Source organism: Eretmochelys imbricata, chromosome 5 (genome assembly GCF_965152235.1).
Source record: "Eretmochelys imbricata isolate rEreImb1 chromosome 5, rEreImb1.hap1, whole genome shotgun sequence".
NCBI classification, from domain to species: Eukaryota; Metazoa; Chordata; order Testudines; family Cheloniidae; genus Eretmochelys; species Eretmochelys imbricata.
In genome coordinates this window covers 122,329,756-122,347,809 of record NC_135576.1, presented here as the reverse complement: position 1 = coordinate 122,347,809, position 18,054 = coordinate 122,329,756, and the positions used below count along the sequence as shown (strand labels likewise).

At 46.6% G+C, this 18,054-nt stretch overlaps 1 protein-coding gene across 1 annotated transcript in view; it reads right to left on the bottom strand.

The window, feature by feature from the left end:
* Positions 1 to 18,054, bottom strand: part of PLPPR1 (phospholipid phosphatase related 1) — a 110,997-nt gene that overhangs the window by 38,501 nt on the left and 54,442 nt on the right. The window contains exon 2 of the mRNA XM_077816492.1: positions 11,223 to 11,411. Within this exon, the coding sequence (XP_077672618.1) occupies positions 11,223 to 11,411 (189 nt within the window). The remainder of the gene's footprint in view (positions 1 to 11,222; positions 11,412 to 18,054) is intronic.

Here is an 18,054-nt window from a genome sequence, read left to right as displayed (position 1 = left end):
TGGCTCCATGTCTAGTTGGCAGCCGGTATCAAGTGGAGTGCCCCAAGGGTCGGTCCTGGGGCCGGTTTTGTTCAATATCTTCATAAATGATCTGGAGGATGGTATGGATTGCACTCTCAGCAAATTTGCGGATGATACTAAACTGGGAGGAGTGGTAGATACGCTGGAGGGGAGGGATAGGATACAGAAGGACCTAGACAAATTGGAGGATTGGGCCAAAAGAAATCTGATGAGGTTCAATAAGGATAAGTGCAGGGTCCTGCACTTAGGATGGAAGAACCCAATGCACCGCTACAGACTAGGGACCGAATGGCTAGGCAGCAGTTCTGCAGAAAAGGACCTAGGGGTGACAGTGGACGAGAAGCTGGATATGAGTCAGCAGTGTGCCCTTGTTGCCAAGAAGGCCAATGGCATTTTGGGATGTATAAGTAGGGGCATAGCGAGCAGATCGAGGGACGTGATCGTTCCCCTCTATTCAACATTGGTGAGGCCTCATCTGGAGTACTGTGTCCAGTTTTGGGCCCCACACTACAAGAAGGATGTGGATAAATTGGAGAGAGTCCAGCGAAGGGCAACAAAAATGATTAGGGGTCTAGAACACATGACTTATGAGGAGAGGCTGAGGGAGCTGGGATTGTTTAGCCTGCAGAAGAGAAGAATGAGGGGGGATTTGATAGCTGCTTTCAACTACCTGAAAGGGGGTTCCAAAGAGGATGGCTCTAGACTGTTCTCAATGGTAGCAGATGACAGAACGAGGAGTAATGGTCTCAAGTTGCAGTGGGGGAGGTTTCGATTGGATATTAGGAAAAACTTTTTCACTAGGAGGGTGGTGAAACACTGGAATGCGTTACCTAGGGAGGTGGTAGAATCTCCTTCCTTAGAGGTTTTTAAGGTCAGGCTTGACAAAGCCCTGGCTGGGATGATTTAACTGGGAATTGGTCCTGCTTCGAGCAGGGGGTTGGACTAGATGACCTTCAGGGGTCCCTTCCAACCCTGATATTCTATGATTCTACCTTACCCTCACAACTTGCCCTTGCACTGGAGCTCTCTGGTGCGCAGAGATTTCTGCCTGAAAATCTGGAAGGATGTTACCGTAAAACAACCCTGAGCTGAATTAACTCCCTTTTGGTTTCCTCAGCATCTGCTGCCGAGCAGCCAGAGGACTCGGCCAACACGATGCAGGATTTTCCTGGCTTCTCTTTTAGAAATAAATCACTATAATAATACAGTTCTAATAAACCAACAAAAGCCAGGAAGGAGAGAAAACACATTTAAAAGGAGCACATTTCCAAAAATTCTGGAATAGATTCAAGGTTTAGAGGGAAAGCTGCACATGGTTTCTTCCTGCCTTGTACACATTTGATCATCACTGGATTTAGAGTGGCTTGACTGAATACTACATGGAAATGTCATCCTCATCCTTTTTGGCTTGTGCAATCCATTCAAGGTACTTACAAAAAATATCACACAAAGGTTGCTTTTTTCCCCATCAAGAAAACTAGAGATGATGCTAGGGAAACTTTTTAAACTTGTTTAAAAAAACCCTGTCTGCTAGAAATTTCCTATTGCAACCCAACATTCAGTTCAGCATAGAACTTTCTCTTTTTGAAACAAGTTCTCCTCCTTCCAACAGTCAAACCATAATGGACAGGCCAGTGTAAGTAGAAGCCTTGAATTCTGTCATGATTATTTGACATAGGCTAGAGTTTGGCCCAATCACATAATTCCATATTTTGGAAATTAGTTTTGAAGGGCGGTAAAATGGCCTGAACCATCTTTTTGTCCTGTTGCTACTCAGGTCTCATGCATCAAGGGATGGAGGGTGCTGAAATCTACCTTATGTATGTACCATATTTATAGATGTGCAAAGTGATGTCCCTGGCTAGGTCAATGGCAGTGGGGATCAAACCTGGCCTGGGACCTTAGAATTTAATGCATGAGCCTCTACTGCCTGAGCTAAAAGAACCAAGAGCTAAGGGACTCTTACTGAACGGGGGAGGCAGCCTAGTGACAGATGATGTGGAAAAAGCTGAAGTATTTAATGCTTTTTTTGCCTCTGTCTTCACAGACAAGGTCAGCTCCCAGACTGCTGCACTGGGCAGCACAGTATGGGGAGGAATGAGCAACCCTCAGTGGTAAAAGAACAGATTAAGGACTATTTAGAAAAGCTGGACATGCACAATCCATGCATCCGGATCTAATGCATCTGAGGGTGCTGAGGGACTTGGCTGATGTGATTGCACAGTCATTGGCCATACTCTTTGAAAACTTGTGGCGATTGCGGGAGGTCCTGGATGACTGGAAAAAGGCAAATATAGTGCCCATCTTTAAAAAAGGGAAGAAGGAGAATCCGGGGAACTACAGACCGGTGAGCCTCACCTCAGTCCCTGGAAAAATCATGAAGCAGGTGCTCAAGGAATTCATTTTGAAGCACTTGGAAGAGAGGAAGGTGATCAGGAACAGTCAACACGGATTCACCAAGGGCAAGTCACGGCTGACCAATCTGATCGCCTTCTATGATGAGATAACTGGCTCTGTGGATATGGGGAAAGCAGCAGACGTGATATACCTTGACTTTAGCAAAGCTTTTGATATGGTCTCTCACAGTATTCTTGCCAGCAAGTTAAAGAAGTATGGATTGGATGAATGGACTATAAGGTGGATAGAAAGCTGGCTAGATCGTCAGGCTCAACGGGTAATGATCAATGGCTCAATGTCTAGTTGGCAGCCGGTATCAAGTGGATGTCGTCTGGGGCAGGGGTCGGTCCTGGGGCAGTTTTGTTCAACATCTTCATTAATGATCTGGACGATGGGATGGACTGCACCCTCAGCAAGTTTGCAGATGACACTAAGCTGGGGGGAGAGGTAGATATGCTGGAGGGTAGCGATAGAGTCCAGAGTGACCTAGACAAATTGGAGGATTGGGCCAAAAGAAATTTGATGAGGTTCAACAAGGACAAGTGCAGAGTCCTGCACTTAGGATGGAAGAATCCCATGCACTGCTACAGGCTGGGGACCGACTGGCTAAGCGGCAGTTCTGCAGAAAAGGACCTGGGGATTACAGTGGACGAGAAGCTGGATATGAATCAACGGTGTGCCCTTGGTGCCAAGAAGGCTACCGGCATATCGGGCTGCATTAGTAGGGGCATTGTCAGCAGACTGAGGGAAGTGATTATTCCCTTCTATTCGGCACTCGTGAATACACATCTGGAGTATTGTGTCCAGTTTTGGGCCCCCCACTACAGAAGGGATGTGGAAAAATTGGAGAGTCCAGCGGAGGGCAACAAAAATGACTAAGGAGCTGGGGCCCATGACTTATGAGGAGAGGCTGAGGGAACTGGGCTTATTTAGTCTGCAGAAGAGAAGAGTGAGGGGAGATTTGATAGCAGCCTTCAACTACCTGAAGGGCGGTTCCAAAGAGGATGGAGCTCGGCTGTTCTCAGTGATGGCAGATGACAGAACAAGGAGCAATGGTCTCAAGTTGCAGTGGGGGAGGTCTAGGTTGGATATTAGGAAACACTATTTCACTAGGAGGATGGTGAAGCACTGGAATGGGTTACCTAGGGAGGTGGTAGAATCTCCATCCTCCAGGGCCGCCCAGAGCGGAGGAGCAAGTGGGGTAATTTGCTCCAGCTCCGGGCCCCCCAGGGGCCCCCACAAGAATTTTCAGGCACCCGCACAAGAGTTTTCGGCGGCACTTCGGCGGTGGGCAGTCCTTCAGTGCTGCCAAACACACCCAGAGTGAAGGACCCGCCGCCGCTTCTTCCGCTCCGGGTCTTCAGCGGTACTTCGGCAGCAGGGTCCTTCCGCTCCATGTCTTCGGCGAAGTGCCCTGAAGACCCGGAGCAGAAGGACCCCTGCCGCCGCCGACCCCAGGGCCCCTGAATCCTCCGGGCGGCCCTGCCATCCTCAGAGGTTTTTAAGGCCCGGCTTGACAAAGCCCTGGCTGGGATGATTTAGTTGGGGTTGGTCCTGCTTTGAGCAGGGGGTTGGACTAGGTGACCTCCTGAGGTCTCTTCCAACCCCAATCTTCTATGATTCTATGAACCAACTTTCTTAGTCAGAGCTGTAGCAGGCTCATCAACTCCTGTATGTGACCCAGCCACCACTAGGAGGGACAGAGTGCCAGACTGGGTGGGTGTGGGTTACACATACAGATGAATTGCACTGATATTTTTTATGATATCCTTGATTTTTAGGATCCCCATCACTGGAAAGCCAGATAAGATTATGAGGCACATATCTTATATAACTCAAATACACAGTTCTCATTTTGAAAACCCAGCTCTGAAAATGACGTTAGCATCCTCACAGCCACTTTGTCTCTTCCCTAGGGACATTTGTCCATTAAATCACTGGAGTGAGAGGCTTGGTTAGTGTCATTTGGATTATTAGAACTCCGCAGCATCTAATTTGAGAATTTAAAAACATCTGGCTTTCTGAATGCCTAGTGATTTCTGTGTATGTCAACTTCAGTCCAGAACAGAAATACCTGATGGAGACTTAAAGAGCTATGGCAAGTGGCATTCTGACTTTGTACACTGCAATCTCTTCAAGGCATGGTTCAGTGAAGAAGGAAGTTTGCAAGAAAAGGACAGAAACACAGTAAAGAGGAACAGAAGATCCCACAGACAATAGAGTCCTAGCCTATTTACCCACACACATGAAGCTCTATGGGGAGGTCACTAATATAGAATCATAGAAATGTGGGACTGGAAGGGGCCTCAAGAGGTCATCAAGTCCAGGCCCCTGTGCTGAGGCAGGACCAAGTAAATCTAGACCGTTCCTGACAGGTGTTTGTCCATCCTGTTCTTGAAAACCTCTGATGACAGAGATTCCATAACCTCCATTAGAAACCTATTTCAGAACTTTGCTACCTGTTTCAGAACTCTAGTTAGAAAGTTTTTCCGAATATCTATCCCAGCAGTTCTCAAACTTCATTGCACTGCAACCCCCTTCTGACAACAAACGTTACTACGCCAGCCCAGTGCTCTGTGTTACTTTAGAATCAGGGCTGGTGTTAGGGAGTGGCAAGCGGGGCAATTGCCCAGGGTCCCACATTATGGGGGGCCCCCACAAAACTAAGTTGCGAGGTGGGGCTCGGGCTGCTGTTCATCACTGTAGTGCCACTGATGTCAACGGAGCTGGCCCCATTTACGCCAGATGAGGATGCAACCCTGCTGCCTTGTTGAGCTTTTCACTGTGCCAGGAACTATCTGTCACTGCAGGGAGCATGTAAAATAAACACAATTCCTGTTAACATGACTCCAGGAATGATTCTTCTACACCAAAGCTAAAGGAAATGTTAAGATTCGAGAGGTGAAGATTTATGATCCGGAGGAGGCCAAGTTATTAAATCAGAAATAAAAATGCCAGCACTTTCTTTGGAATAGAAAAAAGCCACTCTGTCCTTGTTTAGGTGCAAATTACCATTTCATTCACCACTTTTCTGCTGCTTTACAGAGAAGATGCTAATTTCATTGCACTCAGAGTCTAGAATGACAACTGAGCACAGCAAGATGAAACCATTTGAACTATCCGCAATGGAACATTGGGGTGAAAAATGCATTTCCGAGATTTGAGATCGGTGTGTGTACCTTTTATTTATTTAACTGTGACCCAATGAGATGCAAGCACTTCCCCTTCCAGGGACTTCCCATTATCAGACAGCAAAAGGTTACGTCAGATATTACATCAAAAGATGTTTGTAACCCACGAGCCTCGTGATTACACATTCAGTGCAGCAGGGAAAATAGCTTCATGGATCCACTTGTGCGACAGCAAGTTTCGACAAGCGCAGAAGCAGGGGAGTCTCATTCACGTTGCAGGTACTAGATAGCTAAAAGCACACAGTATGTTACCAAATGAAAAGAGTGTTTCTGATAAGGGTACATGGATTTATGCATGCATTTCGCCACCCGTAGTCACAGCCCCATTTGATTCCAACGTGGATTGCAAAAACAAACTTTCCACAAGAGGCGCCGTATTCGCTAACAGGCTCCCCGCAAATCCTGCAACATTTCAAAGCTGCACTAGAATTAGGACTTTCAAACATGTGCATGTGGGACTGCACCTAAGCATGCCTGGCTGCTGTATGCCAGTGTATGCACTGGGCTAGGCGTGTGGTTTTGCCAAACTCTCTCCAGTTGTTTTTCTTTGAGATGCCAAGAAGCTGGGTTAATAGTTATTTCCCTCATGCCATGTGGTGCTGGCACTGTGATAAAATAAGGGCAAATCAGATTCACAGTAATAAATCCTCTTAGCCAAACTGACCCATTGCTCTGACTTGGACTCTGCTTACAAGGGCATGCAGTGTGTTTGGTAAGCCCGAAGCAGCACGTTGTTCATGGTTTATGGGTTAATCTGAAGTGAGGTAGTGTCTACTAGCCCCCTCCCCCCTAGTGCAGACAGCTCTTATCAAATGACCCTGCAGATCATCTTGTAAAAACAGCAGCAATAATCTCACTTGTGAGGATCATTGCTATAAAAGAGGACTGACATTAGCCTTGATTTTAATGCACTCTCCGTAGGCCTGGCTGTGGGCTGACAATGATTACTCTTGATAGCAGAGTGCAGAGAATGAAGCTATGGATTAACCTGCAACGAGTGTAGGCTCTCTAGATGCATATGTGACTCTCATTCATGTGAAGCAGAGTTAGGCAGATACACAGAGGGGAGAACCAACCCCTGCACTCCTAAAACTTTTACCTTGAACATCATCTGTTCAATGAGCCACAGAGGAGTTCTTAATGTGAAGCAGTTTGGTCTTTGAGAAGGAAACCTGATTTGGGGTTGTTCTCTTGAGGATACAATTGCCATAGCATATATGGAAGAAACAGGATACTTTCATTTGGCTGAACCTCATGTGGGTTCCACTAGCTTTCAAATCACGTCCCATGCTGCAGGAGCTGCAAGGGCTGTAAGCATCAATAAGGACGTGTACGCAGGGTGATTTGGTAGGCAGTGCAATGCACAATGACCAAGTCATGCAGGTTAGGGATGTGGGTGACAGTTTAGAGATGCCACAGTATGGCAGAGGTTGCTTAGAGATGATGCTTCTCATGGTTGGTGGGTGAGGAAGTCGTGCACAAAAATAGCTGCTGGGAGTGGGAATGCGGGCCTGTCACCTGAGTGTACTGGGGGCGGGTAGGAAATGGTGGCCTGGAAAGAAATGGGTGAGGATGTCTTAGGCCTGGTCTACACTATCGGGTTAGGTCGAATTTAGCCGTGTTAGGTCTATTTAAAAATGACTACGTCCACACAACCAACCCCATTCCGTTGACCTAAAGGGCTCTTAAAATCTACTTCTGTACTCCTCCCCGACGAGGGGAGTAGCTCTAAAATCGACCTTGCTGGGTCGAATTTGGGGTAGTGCAGATGCAAATTGACGGTATTGGCCTCCAGGAGCTATCCCAGAGTGCTCCATTGTGACTGCTCTGAACAGCACTTTGAACTCTGATGCACTAGCCAGGTACACAGGAAAAGCCCCGGGGAACTTTTGAATTTTATTTCCTGTTTGGTCAGCGTGGCAAACTCAGCAGCACAGGTGACCATGCAGTCCCCCCAGAATCGTAGAATGTTTCTGCGCTCCCCCTATCATCTCCGTCCCTGAGGTTATTGCAGATTAAAAGGCGGAAAAAACGCACTCATGATGACATGTTTTCCGAGCTCATGCAGTCCTTCCGCACTGATAGGGCACAGCTTAATGCATGGAGGCCTTCAGTGGCAGAGGCCACGAAAGAATTAAGTGAGCGTGAAGAGCGGAGGCAGGGCGCGATGCTGTGGCTAATGGGGAAGCAAACGGATATGATGAAGCATCTGTTGGAGCTGCAGGAAAGCCAACAACAGCACAGACCCCCGCTGCATCCACTCTGTAACCACCTACCCTCCTCCCCATGTTCCACAGCCTCCTCACCCAGACACCCAAGAACGCGGAGGGGGAGGCTCCTGGCACCCAGCCACTCCACTCCAAAGGATGGCCCAAGCAACAGAAGACTGTCACTCAAACAGTTTGATTTTTAGTTTGGCTACAATAAGGCCTTGTCCTTCCCTCCTCTCCCACTCCACCTGGGCTACCTTGTCCGTTATCTCTTTTTTTTTAATTAATAAAGAAAGAATGCATGGTTTCAAAACAATAGTTATTTTATTTTGAAGGGGGGGAGGGTGGTTGGCTTACAGTGAATTAAAATCAACAAAGGGGGCGGGTTTGCATCAAGGAGAAACACACACAACTCTCACACCAAAGCCTGGCCAGTCATGAAACTGGTTTTCAAAGCCTCTCTGATGTGCAGCGCACATTGCTGTGCTCTTCTAATCGCCCTGGTGTCTGGCTGCTCAAAATCGGATGCCAGGTGATTTGCCTCAACCTTCCACCCCGCCATAAACATCTTCCCCCTTACTCTCACAGATATTATGGAGCACACAGCAAGCAGTAATAACAGTGGGAATGTTGGTTGCACTGAGGTCTGACCTAGTCAGCAAACGGCGCCAGCGAGCTTTTAAACATCCAAAGGCACATTCTACCACCATTCTGCACTTGCTCAGCCTATAGTTGAACTGCTCCTCTCTACTGTCCAGGCTTCATGAGCCATGGGAGCATGGGGGTAGGCTGGGGTAGGTGTGACCGTGTGGTGCTGCCGGCTGGGAGAGCAGCCTCAGGCAGAAGCCTCCAGCTCGTATGATCTTCGAGGCAGGACTGAATCTCCATGAGACGAAACTTAAAGAAGAGAATGACCTGGAGTCTCTGGCTCCCATTCAGTGCTCTAAGAGGAGAATAACCATGTCTTGCCAGGCACCCCTGATTGACCTCACCGAGGTCTGCCAGGAGCACCCAGGAGACATACAATGGCTATCCATCCTACTGCACTATCTGCCACAATGGCAAGTAGCTGCTGTTGTGTAGCAATGCAGTACCACGTCTGCCAGCAGCAACCAGGAGACGTACGGTGACGGTGAGTTGAGTGGGCTCCATGCTTGCCGTGGTATGCTGTCTGCACGGTTAACCCAGGAAAAAAGGTGCAAAACGATTGTCTGCCATTGCTTTCATGGGGGCGGGGGGGGGGCTCACAACATGTACCCGAAACCACCTGCGACAATGTTTTTGCCCCATCAGGCATTGGGAGCTCAACCCAGAATTCCAATGGGCAGCAGAGACTGCGGGAACTGTGGGATAGCTACCCACAGTGCACCGCTCTGTAAGTCGATGCTAGCCACGGTAGTGAGGATGCACTCCGCCAACTCAATGCGCTTAGAGTGGACATACGCAATCGACTGTATAAAATCGGTTTCTAAAAATCAACTTCTATAAAAACGACCTAATTTCATCATGTATTGAATGCAGAAATGTAATAGTAATGTATTGAACTCACTCAGATCAAACCATTAAAGTTTGAAGAAATGAGACAGCCCCGGCACATGCTTTGTTTTGAGATTAGATGGGAAAGAGAACCCAGTGCTAGACACCAGAATATACTGAATATGAGACAAAAAAGGCTTTAGAGGGCTGGTCAAATAGCTCTTTGAGTTTGACTCCCAGGCCTGATCTTCCATTCCCTGGGCTGGCAAGGGCTATGTATGCTACAAAGGCAGCACTGGTCAGCGCCTGGCAGCAGAAGCACATCACATTAGTCTGTGATTGAGGAAGGATCAGTCCTGAAGGGCTCCAAACATAACCCCACTCAGCCTTTCTTGGCCAAGGAAGGTACCTGAGGGCCCTGAGGAAAGAAAGCTCTGTCACTGACCTCTGGGGTGGAGGGAAAATGTTTCCCCAGTAAAACAACATTTAAAATGCCACAGCAACTTTGTCCTGCTCACATGAAGACGCCCAAGGGAAAAAGTTCCCAGAGAGTAGCATTGTACCAATACTTGGCCATCCCATGCCAGATCCAGTTCCCCTGAAGTCAAAGACAAGTCACCAATTGAGTTCAATTGTGCAGTATCAAATTCATAGTGAGGAGTGCATTAAACCTCCCGGTACAAACACTGCTTTCCAAAAGCTACTTCCCTAGATGGCCCAAAATACATTTTGGTGGGAAAGGATGGCTGTAAAGTGACAACATTCCCTGGTCTCAATGCAACTCCTTCATTTGCAAACCCTGAAATTGGTGCAGCATTAAGTGAACTCGACCAGGTCAAATTACCTATTGAGCTTGGAGTGCTAATGCAGAAAATACAATTGCTAGTAGGGAAGGTTTTCAAAAGTGCCTAAGGGAATTAGGCATACAAGTCCCATTGGCTTTCAGTAGGACTTGTGCACCTAAATACCTTAGCTACTTTTGAAAGTCTTCCCCCTTATTTTTCTGATTATTTTCTGTATTGTCTGTTTCTGCTATTAGTTCAGTTATGATCCCAAATTTGCAATAAACTAAAAAGAAACACCAAGAAATTTAATGACATACACTTCTGCAATCACCTGTCTTAAAGATCCACATATACGAGTTAATAACCTTGCAGAAAAAAAGACACACAAAAAGGACAATATCTAATTAAATTGCATTCATTTAGCTAGATTAGTAACGAAGCTGGCTATTAATTATATTTGTTATTTTTTGTGCAAAAAAAGAAGAAACACAATGTTTTGAGATTAGGGTGACTTTAAGAAGCAGTTTAGAGCTTTTGGTGTCCTGCAACTTGAAAATGGCTTTAGCATATATAACTGCACGGCGTTTTGTGGGATCATAAAAGAAAAACAGGTAAAGAAGAGAGTTAACTGTATGTCTGTGTATGTGAGAGCAACACACATAAAAATAAAGCACATTTGCACTTGTCAATAACTAGAAACTGTTATAAAGCAGCTTTCCCCTCATCTGAGTCCTCAGCAGTCCATTCAGAACAGCAGCAAATAGTCCTGGCTGTATAATTTCAGATCTGATTCAAATTTTATGATGGTTATTTTATTGCCAAGAACACGTAATCTTTGCATTTGGGGCCTCTCTGGAAACCATGCAATTCATAACCAACTATTAAAGTGAGCTAGCTACTGTACATTCTTAAACTGTAGGCAGCTTCATCTTGCTTTCTGACAGTATTAGAATTAACCAGAACCTCTGTGGATAACTGATGCGGATTTTATGAGTCTGCTCTCTTTCTTTGGCTACAACAGAAACATACATGAATTACAGTTGAAAAGAAGAGAGGGGAAAAAGGAAAATCAGGGATTACAGGGATTTTTTGTCTTCTTTTTTTGCATCAGCATGGAAGAATGAAAGTGTTTTGATACTTACAATAGCTGTCGGGGTCGAAGCCAGCACGCAATACAGCACCAGAGGTGAAATAAAACTCTCGTCCTCCGTTCCTGGGTAAGGCTTCATCAAATCTCCATCCTGACAGAAGAAACCCTGGATATGCACCTGGAAAGTGTCAGTGCACTCGAAGTAGTAGGCGAGCAGAACGGTCCCAGCCATGATGACGAGCTGAAAATACAGCATGGTCACACAGAGACATTAGTTGCTGTTTAGCAGATTGCAGCTGGGGCTCTGAGCTACTTTAGTCCCACGGAATATCCTCCCTCCATCACCCCACCAGCTCTTCCAGTATTGTTCTGTGTGTGTGTGTGTCTCTCTCTCTCTCTCTGCTTTGTAACATCTGTTACATAAACCTTTTGGCAAACGACACTAATGAATGTCTCAGATCGAAGTGGGTCTGCAGCACGGCTCACAGAGGGACTGGAGCTTTGGCGGCTACTTTATCAAAGGGCGTATGAGTGTCACCAGCAGCAACATTCCATGCAAACTAGCAGGACAGCAGGCAGGGCCACAGACTTTGGTGGTAACAGCCTAAAATCTGTGCATGCTGGCAGGGGGTGAGTTTGAAAGAACAAGGGTTGTAGGGGGACCAAAAGCCATCGGCTTCCCACTGTGGAATTCAGCCAGTGCAGGGAAGAGTATATACCGTGCCAGTCCAGTGAAGCCCCATGTGGCTCAGAATGGGGACTCCTCTCCAGGTAAAGCAGAATATCGAGTTTGCCTTTTCATGGAGCTGCCACTTAGAAGGGAAGCTTCAAAAATCTATTCAGGAGGAGCCCAAAAATCTGCCAAGGGGAACAATGGACCCAGCCTGTTTGCCAGCAGCTCTTCCTGTGACCACGTCTCTGCTCCGGGCTTCACACGTTTGGGGCTCTGCTGGCTTTCTACAGCCCCTCCTTCCCTTTCCTAGCACGTGGTAGGTGGCTGTGCCTACTTTTGTACTACTAGGATTCCCTTCAGGGTCTGCTCCAGCATAGACCCTCGACTGAGTCTGGTCCTTTAAACATGCTTATTTCACCAGGATCCATCCTGGTCTCATTTTTTGGTTTCATTGTAATGTTTGATAACGTATTGCTGGGGAACAATGCTGGCTTGGCAGCCCCGAGTCTGAAGCCTTCTATTTATCCCCAGAACAGATCGGACAGGGCCACAGTAGTGCAAGCTCCTCCCCAAATTGCTGACGTCCACTTCCCTCAGCCCTGACCAGGAGGGATTATGCTACAGAAGTAAGAGGATAAACCCATTCGCTGCTGCCGGCTTGCAATGGGACCAATTAGCACAACAACCTGAACCTGGCACATCATTTTTAACATTATCATGTTGTCTTGTGAACACATTAAAGGCTCCACAAAAGGCTCTTTTCCTTTGTATGACTGACCACCAATCAGAGCTGTGCAGGAGCAAAAGCTGGCTGGCCAAAAGCCAGTCCTCTAGGTGCACCATTCAGTACAAAGTAGGCCTGATTCTTCATCACCCTGCACTGTGTATAGCCCATGAACGCACGCTGACCTGGTGGCATTTCACACCCACTTTGTACCACCATAAATGCCTGCACAAGATGCAGAACAACAAAAATTCAGGCCCAGGATCCTGTTTACAATCATCTTTCACAATGGAGGCACGTTAGTCATAAGTATGTTTCCAGAGGTGTCATGAATGCAAAGCTATTTAGTAGTGAGCTAGGGAAAAAATCAGGGCAGGAATAAAACACAGATCTTAATTTGTCTTTGTTTTTTAAAGTCACTGTGCAGTGGATTGAAAATATAGTGTTGCAAGATTATAGGAATAGCCATTTAATATTAATTGCAATTCTTCCACAAAGAGCCATTTACAAGATGTTTGTGCATCTATCTAGCTCATGGCCTGACCTTGCACACACATTTTGTCAAGGATGCACAAGGGAGCCACAAAAGATGCGGAGTGTTTGATGGAGATGCCAGACCAAAAGCCGGTGCAGCTAGATACAGCAGGTAGGAGGCAGTTGTCAGGACTACAGAAGCTTAAATTCAGATTTGGCATGTGGTCACATCATTGAATTAAATATGAAAATGAATAATTCAATCAGTGCAGAAGGCCTTGTGTTTTTTCTATTTATATTAAATTCAGTTTCCTTTATACTGTCCCTGCATTTTCAGTTGTCAATATGATGGAGATGGACTCTGAAACCTAAAAATGACAACAAGCCATTAGGATATATGGGGTGGTTCACACTTCTCGGGATATTTCTTCAAGCTTTCTGCATACTCAGGCAGATATCACTCCATCGGTTCCACTCAGGTCAGATCTTCAGTCTCTTCACATTCATGAAGGCTAAAAACATAAGGTAAATTTGCAAACCCTGGTTCCATTGAACTCAGTCGGTGAAACTATCATATCCCTTAGGCCAATGCCAGGGGGCTGGGACACATGACTGATGAGGAGAGGCTGAGGGAACTGGGGTTATTTAGTCTGCAGAAGAGAAGAGTGAGGGGGGATTTGATAGCAGCCTTCATCTACCTGAAGGGGGGTTCCAAAGAGGATGGAGCTCGGCTGTTCTCAGTGGCAGATGACAGAACAAGGAGCAATGGTCTCAAGTTGCAGTGGGGGAGGTTTAGGTTGGGTATTAAGAAAAACTATTTCACTGGGAGGGTGGTGAAGCACTGGAATGGGTTCCCTAGGCAGGTGGTGGAATCTCCCTTCTTAGACATTTTTAAGGTTCAGCTTGACAAAGCCCTGACTGGGATGATTTAACTGGGGTTGATCCCGCTTTGAGGAGGGGGTTGGACTAGACTCTTCCAACCCTAATCTTCTGTGATGGCTTCTGAAAATCCCACCCATAATTTATTTTTCAGAATGAAAGCTGAGATTCAGGAGCACAACTCTGAAGCCAGGGGTTAATTCTATAGCATACATGAGGCCCACATTATTTTATGCCTTGCAGAAACAAGAATTAGCTGCATGAATTAGCTGCACCCACTTTAGCGGATCACAGAATTTTGGTTCTATCTACAGGCAGATCACATTGCCCTAGATTTGAGGGGTGTGTATACCCCAGAATTGGGATCAAGTTAATTGCAACCCTATTATGTGCATTCAGCCACCCTGAAGTAATGAAATAAAGCACCACATAGTTAAGGGTTAATTTGGAGACTGATGAAGTGAGCTGTAGCTCACGAAAGCTCATGCTCAAATAAATTGGTTAGTCTCTAAGGTGCCACAAGTACTCCTTTTCTTTTTGCGGATACAGACTAACACGGCTGTTACTCTGAAATTTGGAGACAGGCTTTCAGAAGCAAGGTCATATCTAGCTGGCAGCTTCTGCTAAGCAGAATGGGAGGAGGAGACAGGCAAGAAAACAACTGAGACTGAAACCTTTGGTGGGTGGAAAACCTTGAGTCTAGACGCCTCTGATATTAGAAAGTTTATTGAAAATTAGTAAAAGGATGATCCAGTAGGTGCATTATGACCTATGTGTTTTGTAGTTACAAAAGTACACTCTACTAGCTGATCTCAGGAGCAATCCTCTGAAACCATCTTGAGAGATGTTTTTCCTGACACCCTTTCTCCCCGGTGGGTGAGCCACTGGCCACTGCGAACCTCCTGCTAATTACTCAGTACTGTTCCAGATGTTAGGTAAATATCTGGGACGTTCTAAATCTACTGTTTATGTCTGTGTATGCTTAAATCTAATAAACTGCAGTGTTAGACAAGAGCATAGAATCATAGAATCATAGAATATCAGGGTTGGAAGGGACCCCTGAAGGTCATCTAGTCCAACCCCCTGCTCGAAGCAGGACCAATTCCCAGTTAAATCATCCCAGCCAGGGCTTTGTCAAGCCTGACCTTAAAAACTTCCAAGGAAGGAGATTCCACCACCTCCCTAGGCAACGCATTCCAGTGTTTCACCACCCTCTTAGTGAAAAAGTTTTTCCTAATATCCAATCTAAACCTCCCCCACTGCAACTTGAGGCCATTACTCCTCGTTCTGTCATCTGCTACCATTGAGAACAGTCTAGAGCCATCCTCTTTGGAACCCCCTTTCAGGTAGTTGAAAGCAGCTATCAAATCCCCCCTCATTCTTCTCTTCTGCAGGCTAAACAATCCCAGCTCCCTCAGCCTCTCCTCATAAGTCATGTGTTCTAGACCCCTAATCATTTTTGTTGCCCTTCGCTGGACTCTCTCCAATTTATCCACATCCTTCTTGTAGTGTGGGGCCCAAAACTGGACACAGTACTCCAGATGAGGCCTCACCAATGTCGAATAGAGGGGGACGATCACGTCCCTCGATCTGCTCGCTATGCCCCTACGTATACATCCCAAAATGCCATTGGCCTTCTTGGCAACAAGGGCACACTGCTGACTCATATCCAGCTTCTCGTCCACTGTCACCCCTAGGTCCTTTTCCGCAGAACTGCTGCCTAGCCATTCGGTCCCTAGTCTGTAGCGGTGCATTGGATTCTTCCGTCCTAAGTGCAGGACCCTGCACTTATCCTTATTGAACCTCATCAGATTTCTTTTGGCCCAATCCTCCAATTTGTCTAGGTCCTTCTGTATCCTATCCCCCCCCTCCAGCGTATCTACCACTCCTCCCAGTTTAGTATCGTCCGCAAATTTGCCGAGAGTGCAATCCACACCATCCTCCAGATCATTTATGAAGATATTGAACAAAACCGGCCCCAGGACCGACCCCTGGGACACTCCACTTGACACCGGCTGCCAACTAGACATGGAGCCATTGATCACTACCCGTTGAGCCCGACAATCTAGCCAGCTTTCTACCCACCCTATAGTGCATTCATCCAGCCCATACTTCCTTAACTTGCTGACAAGAATACTGTGGGAGACCGTGTCAAAAGCTTTGCTAAAGTCAAGAAACAATACATCCACTGCTTTCCCTTCATCCACAGAACCAGTAATCTCATGATAAAAGGCGATTAGATTAGTCAGGCATGACCTTCCCTTGGTGAATCCATGCTGGCTGTTCCTGATCACTTTCCTCTCATGCAAGTACTTCAAGATTGATTCTTTGAGGACCTGCTCCATGATTTTTCCAGGGACTGAGGTGAGGCTGACTGGCCTGTAGTTCCCAGGATCCTCCTCCTTCCCTTTTTTAAAGATTGGCACTACATTAGCCTTTTTCCAGTCATCCGGGACTTCCCCGGTTCGCCACGAGTTTTCAAAGATAATGGCCAATGGCTCTGCAATCACAGCCGCCAATTCCTTCAGCACTCTCGGATGCAACTCGTCCGGCCCCATGGACTTGTGCACGTCCAGCTTTTCTAAATAGTCCCTAACCACCTCTATCTCCACAGAGGGCTGGCCATCTCTTCCCCATTTTGTGATGCCCAGCGTAGCAGTCTGGGAGCTGACCTTGTTAGTGAAAACAGAGGCAAAAAAAGCATTGAGTACATTAGCTTTTTCCACATCCTCTGTCACTAGGTTGCCTCCCTTATTCAGTAAGGGTCCCACACTTTCCTTGGCTTTCTTCTTGTTGCCAACATACCTGAAGAAACCCTTCTTGTTACTCTTGACATCTCTCGCTAGCTGCAACTCCAGGTGCGATTTGGCCCTCCTGATTTCATTCCTACATGCCCGAGCAATATTTTTATACTCTTCCCTGGTCATATGTCCAACCTTCCACTTCTTGTAAGCTTCTTTTTTATGTTTAAGATCCGCTAGGATTTCACCGTTAAGCCAAGCCGGTCGCCTGCCATATTTACTATTCTTTCGACTCATCGGGATGGTTTGTCCCTGTAACCTCAACAGGGATTCCTTGAAATACAGCCAGCTCTCCTGGACTCCTTTCCCCTTCAAGTTAGTCCCCCAGGGGATCCTGCCATCCGTTCCCTGAGGGAGTCGAAGTCTGCTTTCCTGAAGTCCAGGGTCCGTATCCTGCTGCTTACCTTTCTTCCCTGCGTCAGGATCCTGAACTCAACCAACTCATGGTCACTGCCTCCCAGATTCCCATCCACTTTTGCTTCCCCCACTAATTCTACCTGGTTTGTGAGCAGCAGGTCAAGAAAAGCGCCCCCCCTAGTTGGCTCCTCTAGCACTTGCACCAGGAAATTGTCCCCTACGCTTTCCAAAAACTTCCTGGATTGTCTATGCACCGCAGTATTGCTCTCCCAGCAGATATCAGGAAAATTAAAGTCACCCATGAGAATCAGGGCATGCGATCTAGTAGCTTCCGTGAGCTGCCAGAAGAAAGCCTCATCTACCTCATCCCCCTGGTCCGGTGGTCTATAGCAGACTCCCACCACTACATCACTCTTGTTGCACACACTTCTAAACTTAATCCAGAGACACTCAGGTTTTTCTACAGTTTCGTACCGGAGCTCTGAGCAGTCATACTGCTCCCTTACATACAGTGCTACTCCCCCACCTTTTCTGCCCTGCCTGTCCTTCCTGAACAGTTTATAACCATCCATGACAGTACTCCAGTCATGTGAGTTGCTGACTTGCATTTAATCCTTGATCAGACAGAATCGCTGAGTTCCTGTTGATTTATTCTTACCACCACCTAGAGCAAAATAGTTTAGTTGCCCCTGTTGGGGGTTCTGAAAACCCCAAGTAACAACATAGGCTCTTTTTTAAAGGCTTACTCAAATGGAATGAAGTTTGGTAATTAATCCTTATAATTAGGGCCCTACCAAATTCATGGTCCATTTGGGTCAATTTCACGGTCATAGGATTTTACAAATCATAAATATCTGAAATCACAAAATTTATATCTGAAATTTCTTGGTGTTGTACTTGTAGGGGTCCTGACCCAAAAAGGAGTTGTGTGTGTGTGTGGGGGGGGTGTCGCAAGGTTATTGTAGGGGGATTGCAG